This window comes from Eimeria mitis, genomic scaffold (assembly GCF_000499745.2).
Source record: "Eimeria mitis Houghton genomic scaffold, Emh_scaff65, whole genome shotgun sequence".
NCBI lineage: Eukaryota > Apicomplexa > Conoidasida > Eucoccidiorida > Eimeriidae > Eimeria > Eimeria mitis.
The window spans coordinates 1-19,664 of NW_013574657.1; the positions used below are offsets into that span (position 1 = coordinate 1).

Sequence of the window (19,664 nt, forward strand, 5' to 3'; positions counted from 1 at the left end):
ACGCCCAGTAGCAGCTCGAGCTCTGAAGGTCAGAGTCCGGCCGCTCCTGGCAGTACGAGTGCCGACGCTCAGCTGCCTGTTTTCGATGCTCAAGCTGTGCAGAGATCCACGACGCGCTCCGGATCGCCTTCAGAGGTAGGCAGTAACTCAGAGTTGCTGAACGAATAAAAGTGTTTCTTGGCGACACAGCGCATTTCAGGGCTTAAAAAGACCTCGTCTTTTTAAGCCCTGAAATGCGCTGTTTGCATGGTGGTGCTCATACCAGCTACGTTGTACGTTGCCATTTCTTCATACACGTTAGAATTTGAGTAAAGGGTTTCTGCAAATGGCTTGGGACCTGCCGGTTTATTGCTGTAACGAGATAATCGGCAATGCTGTTTCACACTGCGCTGTTCTTTCTGGTGGCGTTCGTGACCCTATTGTGGGATTTTTAGTGATGCATCTTCTTGAAGAGTCCAAATATACCTATGCTTCTGCTTCAGGCTCCTTCATTTCTCTATTTTTCTGCCCCTCCCTCCACCTTTTACACTGCTTGGACTTCCAAAGGTCAAAGGCTTCAATCAACGTGCCAGGTACAGGCGCCAGAGCCGACGTCCCCCAACGTGAGTTTTAAGCCTCTTAGACATATGCGAGCAAGCGTTAGAAACCCTTATCCTCCACGCTTATTCCTGCTTTTGTCTATTTGGATGTGCTTTTGTTTTGCGGGTCCTTCTGGCCTCAACGCCTCTGCGATTTCCAGTTGCAGCAGCCTGTAAATGCTTCTCGTTTTTCATCAGCTCTCGCTCAAGTGTCCAATTGCGCATATTCGTTCGCAAAGTGTTCCTATCAGATACCCAGTTTTTGCCCCTTCCCTTGATTTTCTCCCTATGAAATAGCCTCATCTGTTGTCTCCCTGTACTTTCTGTCCGTCTCTGCTTTCTATTTTTCAAGATTCCCGCCGGTAAAAAGGCGCTAACAGAACACCCATTCTTTCGCTTGCCAACGGCTGAAGTTTCGGAAAAGATTATCCCTTTTAGTATGGCGAGGGCCACTATGTATACGCGTCGATCCAAATTCTCTGATGTACTGGCGTCAATTCGGGAACTGTTGATCAAACCGCACCTCGGGCCTGACGCAACTCAGTCTCTAATACTGCTCGCCGAGAAACTCGTTAAAATTATATTCAGTATGGGCAACTTTTCACAGGCAATTATCCCCCTTTGGGAAGTATACGAACCCGTTGCGCGTCGATTCCTCTTAGCGGATGCACTATGGAGCGTTTGTGAAGTGGTTGGACCGCCGATGCTGATGGAGAAGTGGTGGAAGGTAGTGATGGATAAGCTTGTGTTACTTCCTAATACGAAAGTAACCCAGAGACAAATGCAAACTACCCGCTTTCAAACCATCCGCCGGATGATTGCTGCGTTGCACATATACCGACAGGGACGTCGTCCTTCAGCTCAGGAGGTGGTTGAGCTCAAGAGAGAGATATTTTGCTCTCCTGGAAACCCGACTCTGTTCCGTTCACGGGAGCTTGAAAAGTTTAGAGAGGACGCTGCCCAGTGATCCCTCCTTACTCCCAAGTACACGGCTGATGCTCCCGCCACAGAAAGAGCGTAGGATGATCCCAAGTGCTGGGCGCGGTCACGTCAACCTCGAACCTGCAGTGTTGATCAAGCGCTGCATGATGTAAGCGTCCTTCTTGGGAAGTGCAGAAGTGTCTGGAAGCTCGTAGCATCAGGTGTCCAAGCCGCCAGTATCGGACGAAGCACCACATAACGGAGGGAACTGAAGCGGACAAAAATGTATTGAAAACAAAGACCCCATCGGGACACAGCGGGAACATATAAAGTCGTTTTATGCCTTTTCGCATCGAACTGGCGTCGATGCGCGTGTTTCTGGCATTGTTCCTCTGCTTGCGAGTTTGGCGACCGTTTCGAAGCGTTTGTCTTTTGCATTGCCATTTCTACGTTTTCCAGATCCTCTAATGCCAGGGATCCTGTGCTGGCTGTGTTGCATCGCATATCGAATGCCTTAACCGTATGCAAAATATAAGGATGTTAAAGTGGGAACGTGGATGTAAGGTATGGGCTTTACGATAGGGTTCGCATTTCCACCATGTTTGGTCGATGCAAACATGGTAACGCATGATGTAGATTAAATGGAAATTGCACCGCTTAGAACCCTTAACAGCTGCAAGAATTGACCAGCTACCTTTGTCTCCGTCCAGCGGTCCTGCGGAAACCGCAGGGTCTCATCTCATGTAGCCAACAGTGATGAAGCCAGACTTTCTAGATTTGCTTGAGGTGGTAGAAACGGCTAATGGAGAAAAGCGCCAGGGTTTCTCAAGGCCCCAGGCACTTCTCTGGCTCGCCAGCTGTGTGGGAGGGACTGGCTCCCGAAAGAGAAGATATCGCCCGAATAACTAACGCGAGGCTTTCCAGCAAGCAAAGAAGCATATACGGAGGATACGCATAAACCCACGGCTGGCTTGCTGCCAGTTGTGACCCCTCACGGTGTTCGTCCTTGCAGGTATGGTCTGGCTAACGGCGGGTCTTCTACCTGCAAGACTGCATAGAAAGCTGCACATCCGCTGAATCAGCAAAGGTTACAGATTTCGACACTGTATTTCATGGGGCTCAGCCTAACCCAGTTCTCCACTTGCTGAAGGCATTCTTCGTACCAGACTAAGCCACTGAGTAGCGGTCTCGTGATTCCATTCTGGATCCGTTCTCGACCTCATTGTCAGGCAGCGGCGTAGAGGCTTTAAGGACGTGGCCTACCATCTAACGCCTAGAAGGAGTCCAGGGCCCGTGCGACAGAGGTGCGCCGCTCATGGAGGTACAAGCGGTGTTGGTTACCTACCTGCTGAGAGTTTGCAGCAGTCCTCAAAGCCTTCAAGAGTGCTTAACAAGCTAGGCAGTGTCTTTGCATGAATGCCAGTCCCCCTTGGAGAAGCAGCACGCTCGAGGGCAGCCGTGCTCCCATATGAAGGGGCGCTAGGGTCATTTCTGTTTGTTTCTGAGAGCCTCTCAGTGAGTTTTATTTTGACAAGTATTTCAGCACTTGTCCTAACTGGGGGGCTTATTTGGCTTGAATCAAGGACTTTGATGCTTAAGCCAATCGACTCGGGACCTCCAATGCACTGCCCTTTCTGCCGCTGGCGGTGCCATGCCTTGTCAACTTTCCGATGCACCGCCTCTAGTATTTGTTTTGACGTCTTTTCTGGCGTAAAGGGCCCGCCAGCACAACTCAGCTGCGGGCCGCCTTGCTCTCGGTTAATTCCGTGAGATACTATACCCCCAGAACTATACTCACTTCGACTGGAAAAGCTTCAACTTTGAGTAGGGCGCTGTGATTTTGCCCTCTTTGTCACTCTCCCATTGACGCTGCCGAGCATACTGAGCCAAACGCCATTTTGCGCCTGTCTCCTAGTGCAACGTTTCTTCGGGAGTAGTGGTAGCATTGCTGTAGCACTGCCCGTGTTATAACTGTGAAAGGTCTCCCCGCCGAGTCTGCATGTAGTTCAACTTAATCAACATAATCGTACACTAGTAGACTGCCTCTGCCGACGGCACGGCCTGTTGCGCCAGTTGACCTGCTGTGTCCCTGCTCCTTCTACAGCCCGTTGCCATTCGCTTGTTCTTGCACTGCGTTGCTATGGGTTTATAATCATTGAGGCTGTCACAAGCTGTGTAAACTCCGACAACCATCATTTCTACCGCCTGCCAGTTTGATTCGTGTACATATCGGATACTTCGAAGGGCCAGGGGACAACTCTCCCCAAAACTTTGATTTCAGCTCGGTAAATTGAACCACGTTTCAGCTCCATAGTTTTTTAGCCGCTCATTTTTCAGGCCCAGAGACTGGCTGGGGATGCGTTCCAAGTTGCCAGGTTTGGGAGGCAATCCAAGATATTTTTCAGTATTCAAGAGCCGCTTAGAAGCTGTTCCATCAAAGCGGATACCTCATGCAGCGTTTGAGCAGCGGTTGGCCTAACAGAGTAGTGGCATTGTACAAAGTGCAGCTTGTTGATGACTCACCAATTTAAAGCCCCGTCTAGACAAGCGCAAATGCAGCGCTAGCCGCGGAGGGGAAGTGTCCTTCGACATGTGATGTAATTTAGTTCAAAAAAGGTACGTTCCACAAGGATTGTGCATCCTCCTTCGATGGTCCAACAGTTGCCGACGATTCCTGCTAACACTTGCACAACTGCAGCTTGCGTTGGTGGACAGGCAGTCGGTTGGTCTGAGCATGAGTAATAGGTCTTCTTGGAGTTCTCCGGAGCTCGCTGAACCCCTTCAGCAGAGTTTGCAGGGATAACCTTTGGGGTACAAGTTCTTGACCTCATCTAATGGAGTCGAAACAATAGGTAGAGACATGGAGGCGATGGCAGCAAATTATATCTTGTCTAGTGAATCCAAAGCTTCGTGTCATGCAGACTTGAACTCACGGGTGATCTGTAGAATGTGTACTGTGCCATACAGCAACAATCTGATACAGCTGAATTCGAATAACTTTACTGCGTGTTACGGGGTATCGTTCACTGCGGTAAGCGCTTGAGCGAGTCTTGAAGTTGCTTTGCTTCTCCACGTATTGCGGCACGTGTGGAGAATGCCACGTTTAAAGTCGATACTTTCGGAGAATTGCGCCTTTCCCAAATTCTGTTTTCCTCGGTTGTATGCCACTCTGCCTTGATGCCTTGTCTTTTCTCCAGTTGCCTAAGCTGGAGAAGGGGGAAAACACTGAGGGTGCATATTTTGTTCTGCATTGCCGAGTCTGTCGTACGAATGGTAGAAGCCTTACTTGCTTGCAAGGCTGAACGTTGGAGCTCAAAGCGGCACTGCAGCACAGAGCCATTAGAGCGGGCAGTAACTCAACCCCAGAAGAAAACGTAAATTGCAGCAAGCTCGCTAATAATCATGTCTACTGAACAAGTGGTTTTGTCATTTTTTTGCCTGACACGAACAGAAGGAAGAGTAATCCGCCGCACCAGAAGCAAACAACACTGTCTGACCGTGAGCAGTTTCATCTGGGTCCTCGTAGAATAAGTGCAGAGCAAAGCCAAGAGGCCAGATGCATTTGCTTAGAAACTAACTGACCATTGTTTCCTGGAGGTGAGGGCGTAGTGCTGGCGGAACAGCATAATCACATGCCAAGCAAGTCTGACTTCTGGCGCTCCTGTGCCGCTAGCCATGCTTGCGCGGGGTTTCGATCAAATCCAGAGAAGCCTCCCTCAACTCATTTCACATTATAACAACGATGTATTCATAGTGTCTGTCCGCCAGGACAAAAGGACTAAGTGTTGACAGCACAGCGTTTCCAGCCTAATTGAAGAGCCCGAAGTCGGTCCTGGATTCGCGGCCTAGCAAGTTTAGTTTTTGCTTCTCATAATTGTGGGGACTGCCTCGCGGTGCCCACAGATCAAAGCACAGTGTCATTTAGAGACAATTCTGCTCTCCTTAACATTCACAGCACTGCAATTGTTTAGTTTACTAGGAAAATGGCGATGATGATCCTGTATGGTGACCACCCGAATCTAATGCAAAACCATTACCAGCACCAATAAGTGGATCGTTTCGTGGGAGACAGAGCGGTAACTGGATTACACCGTTTCCTCTCGAGCCAAGTCAAATAAAGAAGCATCTGCTTCGTCGCGCGCCCTCAGCCTGCTTTCTGCAACTAGCTATACAGCAACCCACGGGTTGCTGCCATCAACTTGTAGTGGCCTGCGATTACAGTCACCGTACGCAATTAGTCTGCCTGTCTATCCAGCACTAGCCGCGGGCAGCAAGGGAAACTACAAACTTGAAGGCATGATGCGTCGTCACGCGATGCCAAACTATTTCCTCCGCATCAACCATACCTGGATGATTTGTAACTGCGTCGGCAAACGCTAATGCTGCGTACAACTGCTCCACAGTCTCCTTCTCCAAGCCCCCGCATCCAGAGCTGTTGCACTCAGTATAAAGGCTTTGCCAATGTCAATTCGTCTGCCGCTGCCGCTGCCTTTCACGCGACTAGCTTGCAGTAACACAGCTATAGATACTCACTATGAATAGCGATTGACCCTTTGCCAGATCACACTAATGCAACATCCTGGTAGCAGGGTTCCAACCGGAAAAAAAAGTCTTTGGTCTGTGGTCTGATGCATTTACACTGTGAATCAGTTGTGGCCGTTTTTCGAAAGGAAAACGGTTGAGAACAAGCGGGAAAATTCCAGTAGCAAAGAAGAAACGAAAAAATTGCAAAGAAGAAACGGAAGCAGCTTCGGATCCCCGAGGGGAACATGCGTCGTCCTTGTTGCCCTACAAACTCTTTGGTGCTGGTACATCTCAGATGAAGTCCATGTTCCTGCTTAACAAGCTTGCAAGGGTCCCTCAAGCTCCTCCTGTGCCTCGGGTGGTAAGGACCAAACCCATAAGCGGGAGCGCCTGCCCTTTATGGGCACCCCTGTGAAAACGATGAGCTCTTGTGGGTCATCGCTGTCTCCTACTGAATAACAATTTAGATTTTGGTACGCATCGTTAGCAGCACGGCACTTTGCTACATCTTCAGGGACGCCTACTTTATTGCGTGGGCCGCTCGTGCGGAAAGGTCTAGGAGTGTCCGCCCTCAACTTCTTCTCCCTTATGCCTTGTAATATGGCCATGTCTGCCGCTGCTATCGCATCGTTGGACATCACTGCTGTTGCGTCTCCAGAAAGGCCAAGGGTGACATGCGCATAGTGATTTGCAGCCATGCACAAGGGATGCGAACCCGACGGTGCCCGGTTCACTTCGTGAGGCCCGCATACAGCGCAGGAAGGCCCGCATTTCCCTACACCAGCGTCGATCTCCAGCGAAGTCGCAAGGCAACCAACCGGCTCCCCGGAGAGAGGTTCCGTTAAAAAAGTGCTGCCCCCTATGGATGTCTTTCCGGAGGATGTCTGGGGTGGAGGAGGCTCTGCCAGCGGTAGAACTGGAGAGAGAGGGGTTAGTGCTGCGCAGGCCAAGCCGATATCAGTGAGAAGCAGATGAGTCGTCTGAAATTTGAAATAGAGGTTGATTTGTCTCCGCGACGCCAACAGCTCGTGCAGAAGGAGAATGCGGGGAGAAAAAGAAGAATACGAAGAATTACTCTGGCTGGTGGGATCCTTACAAGACAAGTCGTGTATAGAGGCAGAGGAAAACTGTTTGTCCAGCCATTCGTTCGCAGCCTCAATCTCTCCCCGGTTCGCCTTCAGCGTTCCTCCACCCAAAAAAAATGTCGTTACGTGGGGGCTGTCAACGGGCTTCAGGTTCCTGCAGATGTCTGCCACGGAAGGAAAAGAGGTGGCCCCGGAACTCCGCGCCGCTGCCATTAGCTGTTCAGTGAGCGAGGAAAGCGCCTCTTTCTCCGCCCCCAGAAAAACGCGAAAGTAAGTAGGTAGCTTTAGTGTTAAGTTGAACACGGGAGGGGTATCTGCCTTGTACGACGTCATGTGGCCCTTTTTCGGTGCCACGCGGTCTACGTATCCTTGAGGTTGCTGTATTCTGCCACAGAGAGGCACCATATCGTGATGATGGCGCTCCTGTCGGTATCCTTGTTGTTGCTGGTGTTGTGGCTGTTGTAGCTGATGCTGTAGCAGCTGGCCGCGCTCTTGCATTGGCTCCTCCATCGCAGTGAACAGAGAATCAACGCGCTGCAATAGTTCACTTGCGCAACGACGAACGCTGGCCAGCTGGTTCGCCTGAGACTCGCCAGATACTGGACCCTCTGGGGGGTATTGCCTCAGACTTGCTGCAAGAGCCATGTACACACACTCGTTCTTTGGCGGTTCACTAAACGGTTTCAGGGTGGAAAGGGCTCTGAGAAGAAGTTGCTCTTGATCCTGCAACTGCTGGTTCTCCTGCTGATAGTGCTCTTGCTGCTGTTGTTGCTGAATAGGCAGCACTGTTTGGAGCTGCAGAACGTGGGTGACGCTGGGGTGTATGCGCAAGAAGTCGTAGATATTGCAATATCCTTTGAAGCAAGAAAGGAATGAGAGACATATATGTAGGGCCTTCACATCTTGTGCAACATCTGAATCAGAGGAGCTGTCAGCGAGCCCCGCCAATGGTGTAGAACGGCATTGCCTTCCCCCGGCGAGCGTCGCATGGTTGCCGCGGCACAGCACCCTGTACATACAGCGTAGAACAACTTTGACGGACCAAGGATAGTTCCATGTGATGCTGCGTGGCTTGGAGCATCCGCCGGGCTGCCTCAAGAGCACCGGATATCCGCCTTGAGCCACATCAGGAGGCAGCAGCAGCGCTGCAGTCGCAACTTTCACCCGCGCTCCACAACGCATTAAGACTGTCGACTGAAGCGCATGCAGCAAACTCTCCACCTCGTAAAATCGGCCGCTCACGGCGTTGGGGGGATGGTTTCTGTCCACCACAACAAAAACGCGCAGGGGACGCCAAGAACCTGCCGCGGCAGAAGATCCCTTGTCCTTCATTTCCTGCTGGTTTTGCTGTTCGTTCAAGAACCGATTCACGATCGTTTCCGTCAAGTGTGTGAAAAAGTCATTAAGGGAAGTTCTCAACCTCCCCCTGCCCTCTGCAATTGCTGCCTTCATCGTCTTCTCATCCAAATGCAAAGAGGAAAGGCTGCCAATGTCCCCCTGACGATAAGGGGAGTTAAGCCGAGCCCTAGCTGCTGGGCCTGCCCTTGTTGCTTCCTCAAAACACAGCTCATAGAGTGAGCCAGTAGGGGCGTTGTACCCCAGGGAACGCAACGCTTCCCCCGTAAATTCGTCAGAACTTAAAAGGCAAACACAATCGAAGACAGACTCCAACGGCGCTGGCGTTGCTGCCACTGCTGCTGCCACCCCTGCCGCTGCGGTTGTTGTTGCTGCTGCCACTGAAGCCGTGGTCTTCGTCACTGTTGCACTTGCAGTTCCTGCTGCAGCTGCTTCTGTTGTTGGTACCTTGTCCATTCTCCCTGCGGAGAGCGGAGGCCTTCCCTCCCACAAAACGAGACCTGCAAGGAGTTAAGGCAGAAACATAGCGCAAAAACCACGGTTATGTTCCGATCAGCACTCAATGGAAGCAAAACCTACAGCGTAAACTGTGGACCAAATCCTATGGATCTCACCAGTAACTCCTCCAACGGAGAAGGTGTTCCTGGAAATGAACTCTTGTCTAAGCGCAGGGCGCAGAGCTTCCAGCACCACTGTCGTCTTTCCGCTACCAGGGAGGCCTACTGGCAGCAGTGCCACCACAGAGGCAGCTGGCGAAGGCTCCAGGGAGAGCCAGGCGGCGTCGGTGAAGGTGCCCATCACTTTACAGCGGTCATCAACGAAGCCTGCCTCTGCACGCTGGTGCCCACTGGAGGAGGCGGCTGCGTGGGAAGGTCCTAAAGGTGCCTTCGGGCGGTTCTGTGCTGGTGAATGTGAGTCGTAGGATGCGGTGTGCTTCACACCCTGAACTGCAGCAGCAACTTGTTCAAGTGCCCGCTGCCAATTACCGTATTCCGGCTCACCACGTTCTGTCGTCAGGAGCGAAGACGAAAGCCGAATGCAGGGAGGGCGGCCGCCCAAAATATTAATCGCAGCCTGCAAAGGCGCCTGAAGGTCTTGAGTTGCGTGTTGAGTTTCCGTGGCGGTGCCGCACGCGGCCTGCAGCTTCTCCGCGTTGCAGGACTTCGAAGCCAGAGCAAGAATGCCTTCTGCGATAGCTGTGCTCCCTGCTTGTAATATGGCTTTCCCCACTGCAGCATCCGCCGCAAGGAAACGGTTTGCCTTCGTCGAGGAACCGCTGGACACTCCCTTCTTTGGAACACAGGGCCGCAGCCCTTCAATGACACCATTCTGGCTGACTAAAGCTATGCCGTCCCAGCTTCGTTGCTCCCCTGAGTGCTGGTTCTCCACCTGCTGCTGTTCCAGCAGCTGGTGAAGCCTCTTTAAGGCCATACGGCTGCCATGCGGATCGACGCCTAACGCTACAACCAACGACGCGGAAAAACAGTTATCTGCGGCGACAGCGGAGGCAGCTGCCTTTGCACTGACGTCACAAAAGCTCCTGGAGTCATGAAGACAGCAACAACAGCAAGCAGTAGCGCATGCCCTGTGACGCAGCAGCAAGCGGCAGCCACGACCAAGGCAAACCTGTTGTAGTTCTTGATATTGATCAGCAGTCAACAGCAAAGGAGGAGCCACGATGCATATGGTGAGCGGCTGCAGCGTCCTTCGTAGCTCGTTTATTTGCACGTGCTGCTGATGCTGCTGCCGCAGATGCTTCCCCTGTTTCCGTGTGCGACCCTTCGAGCATTTGTCGTCGTTCCCCTGCAGTTGCTCCAAAACTGCGGCGCCAGCATACTGCAGGTCTGCCATTCTGACGAGATCGAAGGGCAGGCTACCGTGTATGCCCCTGCTGCTGCTGTTTACCCGTTGCAGTTGCGTCAGCAGCTCCCGCGAAGGGGCTACCCAGCTCTTAGGGGCACCAGCGACAGCAGCGAAGGCTCTGCTGTCTGCCATGAAGTCTAAGAAGCGCAAGTCAACATAGCCCAGTAGAAACCGGAAAAGGCAACCGGAAAACATTAATTTCTCCTGCCTTACTGGCCCATGAATAAGGTCCTGCAGAAAAGATATGTCTTTCTGTAGCTGAACGCCACCGAAGTTGCACGTCCCTAGTTGTTCCTGCTGCTCTTTCTGCAGCTGCAGCTTGTGCGAACTCTGTTGTTTCTGCCAGAGCAGAGACACGTTCTGTGGGTCTGGGAGGCACCTCAGCGCCAGCAGCAGCGCGGCAGAGAGAGAGCATGCAAATGCTGCCGCCCTCCTGAAATGAGCGCTCTCCTCCGTTACTAAACTGTCAAAGTCCAGCCGTTGCAGCTGCTTCGGCAGCACCTGCTTTGCTGCTTGTCGGTTCTGTAGCCTCAGGACTTCACTGATCAGAAGTGAAGAGGATCCCTGGTGCACACAAGACCAGAGCATACTGCCAAAACGGCTCAGTTCACCTTCAAGTGCGCTACACCAGTACATCCCAACGATCGCGGCCACCTGGGCACGGAGTGCTGCCTCTGCGGCAGCCAGTTTGGCTGCCGCTACTCTTTCTGCTGCTGTGCCTGCAGTTAACTGCCCCTTGACTCCGCTGCCAGAGGCCTTTTCTGCATCCTCAACCCCCGCAGGAGCAGCAAATGCCTCGAGAACAGCACAAGAGACATTATGTGACCCCCCTCCCTCTTTGTCTGTTGGTCTTCCTGCAGGACAAGCAGCTGTTGCTGCAACAGCCGCGGCTGCCGTTGCTTCCCAGAAACAGCAACTCCGTATCAAGCATTTCAGCCTCTCCCGTAGCTTTCTGCGCATTCGGTAGGAAGCTGTTTTGGCCTTGGCAAGGGCCACAACGGTGCACCCCTCCTGACAAAAGCTGCTATCACTGCTGTTGTTGCTGCTGCTGCTGTTGCCACGGCTGCTGCTGCACCTACAGAAGTAAAGGACAAGCCCCTCGGTATCGCCTGCACATGACTCTTCTCTCTGGCGCTCGAGTTGACGCAGCTGCAGCAGCAGCTCGGAAGGAGACGCAGCCTGCAACTGTGCCACTACAGTTGCTGTCTCGAGACCGAAAGACTGAAGCAGTGGCAACGATACGCCTGGGCTGAGGCACGGAGGCTCACACAAACCCACGCCTTCAGACTGCAACTTATGGGGCACCAACGCAAAAAACGCCAGTCGCCCTGCGTGCGCTTGCTGCTGCTTCTGCTGCTGTTGCTGCTGCTCCTTACTCTGCTGACGCTCCTCCTGCTGACGCCCTAGCTGCTGCTGTTGTTGCTGCTGCTTCTGCTTCCGGTGCTGGTGCTGCTGTCGTTTCGGTGGAGGGACGATGTGTTGCTTCTCCTCACTATCTATCAGCTCGCCGACCAGAGTATGGCTTTGCAGCAGCTGCTGCAGCTCCTCGACCTGTGCACAGCCTCCGCCAAACCCATATGTCAAACGCAAATCCTACGCCCAAACAACCTCAACCCTAAACCCTGAATCCTCAACCCTAAGCCCTGAACAAATCCCCTGCTCCATGCCACCAACCCCAGCCCTACGGGCGTACAGTCAAGTGGGGCGCCGCCCGCCCTGCGTATGACGACAACTGTCCGATGCTGTTTACAAGACTGCAAACTGCTACGCTGAGGGCGGCGTATCGACGTACCTTTGAGTGTGCAAGCTGCTGCAGTTGCTGCTGCCAGGCAGCAGCAACCCGCAGAGCATAATGCTCTCGGGGGTGGCGCCTGTGTTCTTCAAACAAGAAGGGCTGCGAAACAACTCGGTCAGCCCCAAGCCGCCGCAGCAACTCAACAGCCTGTCGCTCCTTAGCCTGCTGCTGCAGCTGCTGCTCACTGCTCGGCTGTTCGTGCAGATGCAGCTCTGTCTCTCCCCGTTGCTGCAGGAGATCCGCACCCATATGTGACGCAGCAGCTCGAGCTGCGTCTGTTCCCGGCATAGTGTACTTACTGCTGCTCGCAGCAGCAGCAGCAGCAGGAAGAAGAAGGCACACATTCTTGCTGCAGCACGCCCATGCTTTGAGTTGGCTGCAGAAGGAGATTTGAGCAGCCTCTCCATTCAACTTCTCTAGGGCCCACACTTCCACCGAGCCCGCCGTCGTACTTTTGCTACAGCTCCCACTGCTACAGCTGCTGCTGCTGGTTGCATCGTCGCTTACACTGGGAGTACCGAAAGAAAGCAGGAGACTCAATGATAATTGATGCGCCCAGATCAGCGTGTTGTCAGACATTTTATTGGCAACATCTAATGCACTGCAGGGGACAGCCCCTTGTGCTTGCCTCTGCACCTGCTTCCCCCCGTATCCCCGCTGCTGCTGCTGCTGCCCAGGCTTCTGGACCTGCTGGCTCGCCTTCTGTCTCCCTTGGGGCTCCTGCTGCTGCTCCACCTCCTTTACTTCCTGTGGCATTTGGATGTTGGGCTGCTCCATACACTCTCGTTGCTTTTGTTGCTGTCCTTGTTTTTGTTGTTGCCGCTGCTGCTGCTGTTGGTTGTGCTTTTGCTGCTTCTGTCGCTGCTTTGTATGTTGTTGCTGTTTCTGTTGCTGTTGCTGTGTATGTTGCTGCTGCTGTGTCTGCTGCTGCTGTGTTTGCAGCTGCTGTTGCTGTTTATGTTTCTGCTGCTGTGTTACCTGCTGCTGTTGCGAGATTGCTTGCAGAAAGAAGCAGGCGAGCGCCTCCCAATCGAAATCGAAAAACTTGGGGAGACCCCGTCGGACCAACAGATAGGTCGTGTGGTCCTCAAGATGCTTCTGCGACTGCTGCTGCGCCACCTGTTGTTGTTCCTGTTGTTCGAGCCCCTCTGTAAATTCCAGGAGAGTCAGTCCACGCCGCAGCAGAGTTCTGAGATCTGGGCAGGCGCACAATATCTGCTCCTCCAAATTCTTATCTTGTATAGATACATCAACTAGTTCTACTTTCTTGCTGCTGGTGCTGTTACTGCCCGCAAATTCATCTGGTGTTTTTGCCGTTGCTGACGACTTCAGCTTTGTTGCTGTTGATGCTCCTGCTGGCACAAGTGTCACCTCGTTGAGAGGATGTCTTACGAGCTTTAGCGTAGAGGGTCTTACTGTCTTCTTGCTCAGCTTGTCTCTGACGGACATAAGGGCTTCACCAGCAGCAGCACGGGTTGCTGCTGCTGCTTGCTGCTGCCTCTGCTCCTGCATGTGCTTCCTCAGCTCCTTCATGAGCAGTCCCGCTTCTCTCGAGCTTGTGCAGGCAGACTGAGGAGTCACGTAAAAACCCCGTGTTAAACACGCGCTGCCTCCTGAAGGGGAAGCCTCAGAGCCATCACTTCCCCGCGCTACCTGAGTTTCGACTCCCATGATTCTGTGGCTCTGTTTCTGTTGCGCAAGTTCTCTGGCCTCCCCCCGCCCATCGGCACGCAGGGGGCTCCGCCTAGCCATTGGGCCAGACGGGAGGAAGAATGGCTCCTCTCTTTATCAAAAGAAGTGTGTTGTAGCTTTGTGAGTTACACGGGCATAAAAAACAAAAAGATGTGTCAAACTGGCCAGTGCGTGCGCTCCTACTACGCAGCTGCTGCGCTGAGCGGTAGCACAATCGAACCCCTCGAGCAAATGAAGCCTCCTCCCGCAGGAGATCCCCGGCGGTCTGTTCCGCCCATCTTGAGGAACTACAAGGGAAAAAAACATTGGTTGGTGGTGTTTCTGCACACATTTAACCCCTTAACTGCACACATCTCAACCTGATCGCGCTGCGCCCGCCGCCGGTGAGGGAACCCCAGCGAAATTCCCCTACACAGTACTTGCCTACCTCGCGTTGCTGCGGTTCTTTCTCTGGAATCATATTGGAAATATCTTCATCTCTGGGGGATACGGCGGCGCAGTAAGGTGCCACAAAGGCTGCAAGCTCGACGACAACGAACACCAGCGATGATCTGCGGGTAAAGAAGCGCGCATCAGAGCGCACAGTGTTTTGCTCTGCAGTTGGCAGTTAGTCAGCATATTATCCAATACGAGTCTTGCGGAATAAAAGGAAGTTGAGGCTGCACATTTACAGTTGCGCAGGCCGAGCGGGTGTCCGTCTTTTGTTTGCTGTCTTTAGCGAGAGTCCACGAAATGTCAAGGGAGTGTGGTGAGCTGCACTAGAGTCGAAATACTCGAGATTACAGTTCTCCAAAAGTATTTGGTCTCTCCTGCAACCCTCAGTCGTCCAGGGCGCTGCGGGCGTAGGGCATAGGGCTGGGGGAAAGAAGGCGGCCAGACATGAATTGCAACGCATATCGGTGCATCCAGTCTCCACGGCAACCCCGCATGCAAGCGCAACGAAGCATCCTTTACTGCATGCACCAACACTGTATACGAAATTGTTGAACACCTACTTCGCCCTTCCTAGGCAGCCTACACGCAAATAGAACTACACGTGCCAACTTCCGGCAGACCATGCAGCACTGCCTGGGCCGGCTCAATCATGAGAGTCGTTACAAACCGTTGCATCTCTCATGACGCCGCTGGCTGGCTGCCTCTGTTCTGGTGCTGGTGGTGCTTCTGCCTTGTCAGGTTTATCTCTGCTAGTGCTTGCTGCCTTATTTATAGAGCTGCGAAGGTAAGAAAACTTGCACGTACATTGAGAAGTGTTAGAATAGCGGATATGCTCCCAGCCGGGAGTCATCCTTCAATGTATATTGTGTGCACAATCAGCACCGTGCATGCTGCTACTGCTCTAAAAGCAACAGCCTACGAGGCGCACAGCTAAGTCGAGCTGCTGACAAGTAGCCATCAGCTCTTGCTGCTCGTGCTTTAGCAAAAAGTGCATCCAGCTTCGAGTCAATGGAATGCTCCTGGCCACAGAACTTGCTAATTGACAAACTACAAATTCTTGCAGATGGATTACTAGTGCTAGTATTAGACCTGCATCCAAATACTCAAGTCTACCACCACCTTCACCTCCCAAATCCGAATCCTCAGTTCTACCGCCACCTTGACCTTTTCCGTGTTCGTCTCTCCCTCCTCTACAGCTGCAAGGCGCATTGCGCCATATTTCCCTTAATTACAGGTTCTTGTTAGAAAATGACATTAATTACGGAACTCGGAGGCACCGATAGGGAGCTCACCCACATCCTGAATATTCGGGTCTGGATATGCCTCCTCCGACTTGAGTGTTTGAGGGCCCCCGCGGTGCTCCCGTTACTGCTGTTGCTCTTGCTCTTGGGAATGATTATCGCGGCGTAGAGGAAAAACTGGAGAAAACGCTGCGGCTGCTGCTGCGGCCCGTTCTAGGCCCTCTGGAGCAGCTTTCTTCTCGATGGGGCTGTCGCCAAAGAGCCGCCAGCCAGCAATTCAGCGCTGCTCGTCACCTGCGTCTTTGCCTCGATTTCTGTGTGTAGGTTTAGTACTCCCCGCAGCTGTTCCTGCACCAGCTTTCAGCACTGCGCTATACTGGCTTTCCTCTCTTTTGTGGTCCGCGTAGCTTCACGAGGTGGAGCGGACTACGCGTACTCTGGAAGATCGATCCGATGTGCCCCTAACGCACTTCTAAGGGCCATGCAGCCCCTTCCCCCAAAGGAGGCGCGTCCTGCAGAGTGCAGCGGTTGTCGCAAGGCTGCCACTCGCGTGAGTTCAAAGGCTCCTCCTGAGTAAGACAGCACCCAAGACTCGCTTCTTTGGCACTCTCTTGCTAATGGGAAATGTACATGCAGTTGAGAGCGCCGAAGATGAAGCCGAAGGCGGCAAAGAAGAAGTATTGGGCCATCCAGGAGCAAAGGCTGTGCCATCACATCGCGTGCATCCTTCTTGCTTTCGTGAAGAGAAAAGGTTTCTGCAGCTCTCTCTCTGTGGTAATCGAACCAGAACCTTTAGACCAGTCGATCCCGCCTGCAGACTCGTCGCCTGCCTTGAAGCAGCGTCGAGTTCCCACAGACCTGCTACCGCTCAGCACACGGGCCTCACCACCGTAAGGGGTTAGGGAGCGCTTGAGGCAGCAGTGTTGGCAGGCGGTAGCTAGAAGGGTAGAACATCGAGCCCCTTGCTGCACGGGGCTTGGCAGGGGACGGTGAGTCCAGGGCTCCGAGGGAGGTCGCCCGGTGCGGTGGACGCCCTACGCAAAGAGTGGGCAGCGGCGTAAGAGAGCCGCCTTCCACGGCATGCCGCTGCGGATTTGTAGATGTTGTAGAGGAAGGCACGGCTGCAGCAACACACTCGAACACAACGCCCCACTGGCTCCAAAAACAGCAGAAACAATGCTGGCAAACGAGGAACAACGCAGTGCCAGCAACACCGGTCACGACAAGCGCTCAAGAAGCAGCTGCTGCAGCAACGATGGCCTAATACAGACAAAGGCAAGATGGCAACAAAAGCAACAGCAGCAGCAGCAGCAACAGCAACATGGCATAGGTACTTGATTTTTGGCTGTCAGCTTCTACCGGCGGGGTCTCCGCCTCCTCCTTATCTTCCTTTTGCATCCCGAAGGGATCGAAATCCACAGCAATCGAGGAATAACCATCTGAGTCCATACTGGTTGTGTTTCCTTCACAAGTGGTTAGGGAATTAAAAGGGGAACTGGGGACAGGGGCTTCATGGGGGGGCCGCGAACAGCATTGCATCGCCATGAAAAACTGTTTCACACAGGGTAGGTCGATGTTCCGTGTTCGGCCATTTTGCTCTTCTTCCCCTTCGTTATTTTCTGGTTCGGTTGTGGAGGCGTCCGCAGCTGTAGAGTCCCGTGGGGTATGCGCGGGGTCTTGCAGGGATTGTTCGTCTCCAGCGTAGCTGGGGACGATCGTGGTGTTGTACGCCAAGAGAAACAGAAGCTCCTCTCTGCTTATGTGCTTTAACAGGGCCTGTCTCAGGAGGGCATTTTGCCGCATCAGTTCAGTTATCTGTCTTTGAAGGTTTGCCTCGAGTGCAACAACAGGTGTTAAACCTGGACCCGAGTGAGGATCCCTGTGGGGTGATTTCACCTCTCCTGAGGAACCTTGAGGAGAAGACGACTCACAGACTTCCTGGGCCCTGTCCCTAGGAGGACAGAGAGACGGTTCATCTGCGTGGCTGTCCCCGCGGCTGGAGCTCCCGTCATGAGGAGGCTGCTGGCTTTCCCTTGGAGTTTGGTGGCCCTCTGCAGGACCCGCATCTGCCTTGTTCGCGCAGTCCGCAACTGCAGATTCCTTTTGCGGCTTCCCCCCCGGTGTAATCTTGCTGCTGAGAGCGCGAGACGGAGGACCTTTGCCCTCGCTCGAAGAGTCGCGCTTCTCTCCTCTTGGCGAGGAAGGGGAGAGTCCCATCCGCTGAGCCGCTACGCTATCCCCTCGAGCCTCCTCCGGCCGCTTCTGAAACGCCGCAAAACAAGCAAAATTGAGAGCATGTAACTTGCAAAAGCAGCATTAACAGTTAAAGCCATGACCAACAGAGGCAGGAGGGCGTTGAATTTCTCGTGCGTGAAGGAGATGGCTTCCTCCATAATCTGAAGGTTTAAGGGTGGCTCACCATTCTCTGACTCCTTAGAGATTTGGGCTGTGCCATTTTGCTCTGGCGGTAGGAGGGCCCCTGGGCGTCGGCAGTCCTCCCAGTTCTTCTGGAAGAAGGCCGCGACAGGGGCCTCTCAGTGCTTGACGGCTTTTTCTCGACGGACGTCCCCATGTTGATGAGCTTAAAAATCTCAATGCTGAGATAGGATATCAATGCGGCTGAAAGTAGGGGAGACACAACTCAAGTTCGCAAATGCAAAGAACAGCAGACGGAAAGGAGATCAGAGATCCTCCCGTCCTTCTCTCTACCTCCTTGCCCTGCACAAACGGTGAATGGCAGGGTGGCTATGGGTATAAAGAGTGGGTCACCATGGTTCCTAATAAGCACAAAAGGCGGTGAAAGTGGCGGCTTGTCGCATGCTATGCCTAAGGATGCTGCAAGCCGTGAAAGTGCATCCAGACGTGGCGCCCAGAGTTAGGGCTGCAACGCAAATTCAGGAGATCTATGCAGCTTAAAATAAAGGCGAAAAGTTTAAAAAGAGAAAAGGAGAAGAAATGAAGACAGGGTGGATATGGCAGACACTCAGAAGCCGCTAGCGATTGGACCAGTGGTCCACGCCAGCACGTATTCGACGGGCTTCGATGAGGCTTGTTGTACCACGAGGTAGCAAGAGAAAAACCGTTGATCCTTTCTCACCATACCGTCTGCAAAATGCTCTAGAGCTAACTGGAAGAAAAAACCTGCACGTGATTGCGCCGCACGCCTAGCCGAAGTTCGGCTGCTGCCTCGAGCTGCTCTGGTTGGGCTCAGCCCGCAGCTCAAGGAACGGCTTACTGCTCTCATTCTTCGCTTCTCTCGGGGTATCTTTAGTCTTCTTTGCATATTAGCACACAATTGTGAACGTAACTACAAGTCGGATGGGCCGAACGACAGTCGCGGCATCGTGCACAGCCACGGGAGCACTTTTGTAGCATTACTGGAACCGGCTACCAGTATGGAAAGAAGACGAGTGTGGCTCTGCATGTCATGTCTCCAAATAAAACGTTTAATAAAACTTTCATATGTTGGACCCAAGCTTTATGAAGACATTGGAGTTGTAAAAGACATACGTGCTGGTTTACCCGCCTAGTGCCACATGCTAGGCTTGGGCCCCACTAAAGTATCCTTCTGCGGATTGTCAAAGATTAAAGATTTGCTACAGGTGGGAGTGAACTCTTCATACACATGATATTCAGATGGATGAGATGACGAATAGCACCTCAGCTGATGCGTAGACACTCTAACGCCAGCATTGGCCAACTCTGCAACGCGCGTCCCTGCTGCAAAACTGCTAGTGCAGCAGCTCTAGCGAACTCCGTTGAGAAACAACATCAGCTGGAGACGCGCATTCTCATGGATACTTCGTCGTTGTGGGTTTGTCGTTTAGCACTTCGTCTGTAGTCACCCCAGTGGCGTTTGCATGATAGTTGGCGGCAAAAGCTGCAGCAGCACCGCCTCTAGGGCCCGAAACAGCAGCAACAGCACCAAGTGTTGGGGTAGCTGAAAAGGCAGAGGCATTCTTTTTTATTTGGTTACAGCAACAGCCCACCACACGGACGCACGCTGGACAGTTCGAGCCCTAGAGTAGTTGGCTTGCTGCTGTTGGCTGCGAATTATTTGCTGCCCGTGCTACCGTTACTCCAGAAGTATCACCCTTTGTTGCTGCCCGTGTAGCGGCAGCAGGTCCTGCTGTGGGGGCTTCAACGCTTATATAAATCGCTGACACTGACTACG

General features: G+C 53.0%; 2 protein-coding genes across 2 annotated transcripts; both read right to left on the reverse strand.

Moving 5' to 3' along the window:
• Positions 1-6,337: 6,337 nt before the first annotated feature.
• Positions 6,338-13,874, reverse strand: EMH_0059130 (uncharacterized protein; the record flags this gene model as incomplete). The annotated part of the gene is made up of 3 exons (XM_013501199.1): positions 6,338-8,964; positions 9,079-11,920; positions 12,120-13,874. 3 exons carry the CDS (start codon positions 13,872-13,874, stop codon positions 6,338-6,340), a joined length of 7,224 nt encoding a protein of 2,407 aa, XP_013356653.1.
• Positions 13,875-13,996: 122 nt separating this feature from the next.
• On the reverse strand, positions 13,997-17,945 carry EMH_0059240 (uncharacterized protein; the record flags this gene model as incomplete). The annotated part of the gene is made up of 8 exons (XM_013501200.1): positions 13,997-14,101; positions 14,242-14,408; positions 15,181-15,268; positions 15,375-15,445; positions 15,961-16,059; positions 16,462-16,611; positions 16,825-17,752; positions 17,910-17,945. 8 exons carry the CDS (start codon positions 17,943-17,945, stop codon positions 13,997-13,999), a joined length of 1,644 nt encoding a protein of 547 aa, XP_013356654.1.
• Positions 17,946-19,664: the final 1,719 nt, after the last annotated feature.